This window comes from Phoenix dactylifera, chromosome 6, assembly GCF_009389715.1.
Source record: "Phoenix dactylifera cultivar Barhee BC4 chromosome 6, palm_55x_up_171113_PBpolish2nd_filt_p, whole genome shotgun sequence".
Taxonomy (NCBI): domain Eukaryota; kingdom Viridiplantae; phylum Streptophyta; class Magnoliopsida; order Arecales; family Arecaceae; genus Phoenix; species Phoenix dactylifera.
Window position 1 is genome coordinate 4,980,783 of NC_052397.1, and position 5,086 is coordinate 4,985,868.

At 41.7% G+C, this 5,086-nt stretch overlaps 1 protein-coding gene across 1 annotated transcript; it reads left to right on the forward strand.

Annotated features, from left to right (window-relative positions):
• The first annotated feature begins 1,777 nt into the window (after positions 1-1,777).
• LOC103702933 (expansin-A10) lies at positions 1,778-3,974 on the forward strand. The gene is made up of 4 exons (XM_008785579.4): positions 1,778-1,889; positions 1,967-2,103; positions 2,191-2,503; positions 3,221-3,974. Exons 2-4 carry the CDS (start codon positions 1,971-1,973, stop codon positions 3,525-3,527), a joined length of 753 nt encoding a protein of 250 aa, XP_008783801.2. The 5' UTR covers positions 1,778-1,889; positions 1,967-1,970; the 3' UTR covers positions 3,528-3,974.
• The last annotated feature ends 1,112 nt before the right edge of the window (positions 3,975-5,086 follow it).

A 5,086-nucleotide genomic window follows, 5' to 3' on the forward strand; every position in this document is an offset into this window, starting at 1 on the left:
AACGCATTTTCTTCCAAAAAAAAAAAAAAAGGAAAAGGAAAAACCTATCCTTCTTAATCTAGTCCAAGTAAGAGGGGAGAATTGTTCTTTTTACCACCAAAGTCTGAATCACTGTAGAGCTACAGAGCAGTTAGCTAGTCCTTTGGGCCAAGGCGAAAGCCGTTTAGCCCTGGATGGTGAAAGTTAGCAACATCACTTGAAAGTTACGATGGATGTGGACAGGATAAAGTAGAGTTCTCAGCTTGTAGGTTACTTGTTGCTTTCACTTGACTTCTTCTGATTGTTTTTCTTTCATTGATTTTGGTGTGTACGATATGCGAGGCAGGTTTTGCAGGCTGGTTCGATTATTTTGAAGGGCAACTCGGCTACAGTTATCAGTTGGATCCAGAAGGGGCCGAGGGGCGAGGGCACAGACCACCCCTTAGTTCGAGATATAGAGATGATGTGTGGGGTTGGGGTGACCGTTCAGGCCAAGTATGTATTTAGAGAAGCCAATGGGGCAGCCGATTGAGTAGCTGCCTTCGTGGCTCATCATTCAAGATACACCCTTTGGATGAGGGAGGGGAAGCTGTCACTGGCTCTCCGTGAGTTAGTATTTTTTGATTTTATTGGATGTATTCGTACACGTATTGTATAAAAATTCGTCTTTAGCAAAAAAAAAAAAAAAAAAAAAATTTGGTGTGCAAGAATCTGCGAATGTAATCGAACAAGCTCGTGGTAAGCTACAAAATGGTACGAGCCAAGAGGTGTTTGGAGACCAGAAAAGGGCCAACAGGTTGCATGTGTTCTTTTCGCGAGTGGCTGCCGAGTAGCTCCTCTCGTCACTTTCATGATCCCACATATCTCAGAAAGGAGAAGCACATATATCCTTGGTGAGATCTTGTAATTCCTATATCCTCATAACAATGGGAAACATGCATTGGTAAAAATTTTCGTGCATTAATCCTTGGATTTGATCTCATCTGAAAACAACGTACCTGCACCGGGAAACTTGCTGGAAGTTGTTAATGGTAGGTACCAACCAATACATGCTGTCTTTTGAGCTGAGTCGAGAGCATAGGAAACGCAAATGCTTATATCAAGATTTCCTTTGTTTTTTCTTATTTTTTGTGGGGGAATAAGAATAATCATAAGTGTAACCCGAAAAATATTCGGGTGTTCTCTGACCACATCATAGAATTAAAGGAGAACTAGAGAACAAGTTCTTGCACTACAGCAGTAAGTTATTTCTGGGAGAGGAGGGAGTCGCAACGCATGGTCTTTGTTCTTTTAATTTCCACATTGCAACCAGCAGGCTAGAGTCTACTGCTCTTTCGGATTCACCTGACTGGAGAGTTAACTGGTGGACTTAAAGGCTTATAATAAATGGGATGGATGGTCTTCTTTTTCTCTAGGGGGAGGCTGCTAAAAAGCTAATGCTAAAGCACAGATAGGTGGGCCTGCAAGCACAGATATTGTATTTAATGAGAAGGCTGTGTCACAAAGAAATATGGCACTTCCTGCTAAAGCTAATGCTATTATGTCTTGAGGACATTTCAGTCCCTCAAAAAGCTTCATTACCATCATCATCTCTCTTGCTTCCTTGCCTAAGTAGTCCTTTATGAACAATGTCCCTTGTTTTGGAAGTCTACTTGAGTCTTTGCCTTCACACGGTTCTTCCAAAATCAAAATACTCCCAGCACTTTCACATAGCTCTCCTGTTTACCCAGAACAGTCCCCACCGAGCCAGTTGCAAATGTGGGTTAAAGGACTGCCCTCACTCTGCAAACATCTATTTATTGCCCCCCAAACCCTCCCTCCCTTTCCCTCAAAACACAAACCATTCTCTCCTGCTCCCTCCCCACACCTGTCTTCCCCACCTTCTTCCTCTTCTCAAAACTCCATTCCAAGTAATCATCTCTCTTCCCTCCTTTGATTCCCGCATAGCTATAACGGCTTAACTTTAACACCACCTCTGTTTTCGCAGGCAGATGGCCTATCTTGGCTTTCTTTTGCTGAGTCTCCTTCCACTGTTCTCTCCAGCCCATGGATATGGACATGGATGGGGTTGGTCTAGAGCCCATGCCACCTTCTATGGAGGTGGTGATGCTTCTGGGACAATGGGTAAGCCAACGTGGTAATCCATCAGGTTCGAACTATTTCATTCCCATTGAATGTAATGTGTTTCCTTTTTCATTTAATCCTTTGTAGGTGGGGCTTGTGGCTATGGAAATTTGTACAGCCAGGGATATGGAACTAGCACTGCAGCCCTGAGCACTGCCCTGTTTAACAATGGGCTGAGCTGTGGGGCTTGTTATGAGATAAGTTGTGTGGATGACTCCAGGTGGTGCCTTCCTGGTTCCATTGTGGTCACTGCCACCAACTTCTGCCCTCCTAACAATGCCCTTCCTAACGATGCTGGGGGGTGGTGCAACGCTCCACTGCAGCATTTTGACCTTTCTCAGCCTGTCTTCCAGCGCATTGCTCAGTATAGGGCTGGAATTGTCCCTGTTGCTTACAGAAGGTGCCTATACTGGATCTTTCATTTATCTCTCTCTCTCTCTCTCTCTTGTCCTACCACGTATCTTCTTCTCCTTTGTGATACTGTTCCTGCGTTTAGGAAACAACTACTACCATGCCAGCAATTTTTTTATACTTTTATTGTTCTATTTGGATGCTATGTGGTTCTGTGGACTCTGTTGTGTTGCTAATGTTCATATGATCCTTTTGAAGCCATAAACTAACTTCTTTCAGGTAGGCTGGAAGAAAAGAAAGCCATGTGCTCTGTTAAAATTCTTCATTAAGACTGGAAACGATTTCTAATCATTTTTTAATCATGGTCCGCTTAAGTACTGACAATACTCATCTGCCCCTTTTGAAGCAATAACTATTTTTTTTTTCTTTCAGTCATTTAGTGATTAAAAGGAATAAAAAAACCCCTGCTCTATGTTGGAAACGTTAGGGCCTCATTTACTTTAGTAAATTCTGTAGCCATTTATTTTGTTTTTACTTCATGTTTTATAAAGTACCAATACTGCCCATAAGAATCTTGCGGGTCACCATGCCCTCTCTTTTTCCTTTTCCTGCTTCCATTCTGTGACTCTACTTTTCTTCACATGTGAGGTCTTCTTCTATCATTATCTTCAACCTCCCTTCATTAGCTTGGTCCTACGACTTGTTCCTTCTGAGCACTAAGGTCTTGCATCTCTCTTTTGGCCCTTCTTTTTGGTCTATATTGCAGGGTTCCATGCAGGAAGAAGGGGGGAATCAGGTTCACCATCAATGGCCACTCCTACTTCAACCTGGTGCTCATCACCAATGTGGGAGGGGCTGGGGATGTGCATGCAGTGTCCATCAAAGGGTCCAGGACTGGGTGGCAGCCCATGTCCAGGAACTGGGGCCAGAACTGGCAGAGCAACAGCTACCTCAATGGCCAGGCTCTCTCCTTCAAAGTCACCACAAGTGATGGCCGCTCGGTGGTCTCCTACAATGCGGCTCCTGCTAGCTGGTCCTTCGGCCAAACCTTCGCTGGTGGCCAATTCCGCTGAACCCTCTGTCCTTGGGGGTATGGTAGTAGTAGGTTATACGGATTTGATATGTCCTAAGTCTATTTATTGAGAGTAATCTGGTGTCTTAGTAGTGTATACTAAAAGGACAGGATGAGAAGCGTCTATTTTAAGAGTGGCCCTTCTTATCATATTATATAATTGGATTGTGGGATTTCTTCCATTGCAAAAGGCCTTTTTTGCGGGCCTTTGTCTCATGTTGAGTGTGGAAGAATGGCAGAGGTGGAGCCTTCACCACCCGCCAGTAGGCACATAGGAAGAGCTCTGAGGCATCGTTCCTTTTACTTATCTTATTGTGTTTGTGTTTCATTATCTGGAAGCTTGCTGAAGTTTTACAAGTGGTCATTGTAATCAGCTTCTAGCTGAGTATGTACCTGTTATACTGAGCCGTGTTAATGAGAGTAATCTTAAATTTTATATTTAAGAAATGCAAGTGGATTCTTTGGTGTTTATGATGTTTTTGTTCTACCTCTTCATCATTTCCAAGTTGCACTTGTTTGGAGCGCTCTGTCTAATTATACATAAGGTCTATTTACAATGACTCTCAGAAGGCTGCTTTGATAAGCATGATCCAAAGAACTGACTTGTTAAGAAGTGGAAGACTTCAGATCTAGTCAAGGTGGGGTTCAACACTTTCTAGTCAGTTAATTATAAGATGATTCTCATTCAAATCATAAAAGTATAAAATTTTCCGTGTCAAATGTAATTAAGAATTACCAACTGGCTACCTTCACTCTGTTTTGATGTTTCTGCTTGGTAATCATCACATTAATCTTCTTTTGAGAATTTCCTGAATAAAACAGCAGACCAAAAAATTTAACCTTTCCTAAGCCGCGAAAACCCTAAACAAGAAAACTAGAGGGAGATGTTATCTCTTGAGGTGTTTGATCTGGTGAAATTATCCCACCTATGCGTCAAAAAAAAAAAAAAAAAAAATCAGTTCAGAAAATCAAATTTTTTTGCTTGATATGTTTCCATAAACTCAGTTCAGAAAAAGATATTTTCTCCCCTACCTCAAAATTTTGCTGGGAGGTTATGCTATTAGAGTGAGAAAGTACTTTGATGGTGCCTTTGTTATCTTATCCTATGGATTCCATGGCCAATATATTTAAAATCCCTGTCGAGGTTTTAAGTGCAAAAATGCTGGTGTCAGGAACCTCGAACCATTTTAGTGGGTCCCATGACTGTACTTAGTCTAATCCAATCAACACTCAGGAATAAAACCGGCCGATGTAGTTAGCCCGGAATCCATAGATAACAGAATGCACTAATCAACTGCCAGGGAAATGAATGATATTCTCTAGGACTTCATGTTTAAGTTGCATTGGACTGAATGTGAAATATGTATAAATAATTAGCTAGCAAAGAGGTACATGCTCTTTTAATGAATGAAAAATTATGCTACTGCTTCACATGAGAAATTTAAGTTCCAATATCACTGATGTTGCATTATTTGATGAAAGATAAGCAGCTGCACCTAGAACCATTATCGAATGGTTTTGCTGTTCTATAGGATGTTTTGTTTTTTTACTTTTACTTGA

Bases quoted from the DNA above. Each gene is read 5' to 3' on its own strand.
- LOC103702933 (XM_008785579.4), top strand. From the start codon at position 1,971: ATGGCCTATCTTGGCTTTCTTTTGCTGAGTCTCCTTCCACTGTTCTCT. The intron at 2,104-2,190 runs GTAAGCCAACGT...AATCCTTTGTAG, and splicing joins TGATGCTTCTGGGACAATGG to GTGGGGCTTGTGGCTATGGA. The intron at 2,504-3,220 runs GTGCCTATACTG...TCTATATTGCAG, and splicing joins GTCCCTGTTGCTTACAGAAG to GGTTCCATGCAGGAAGAAGG.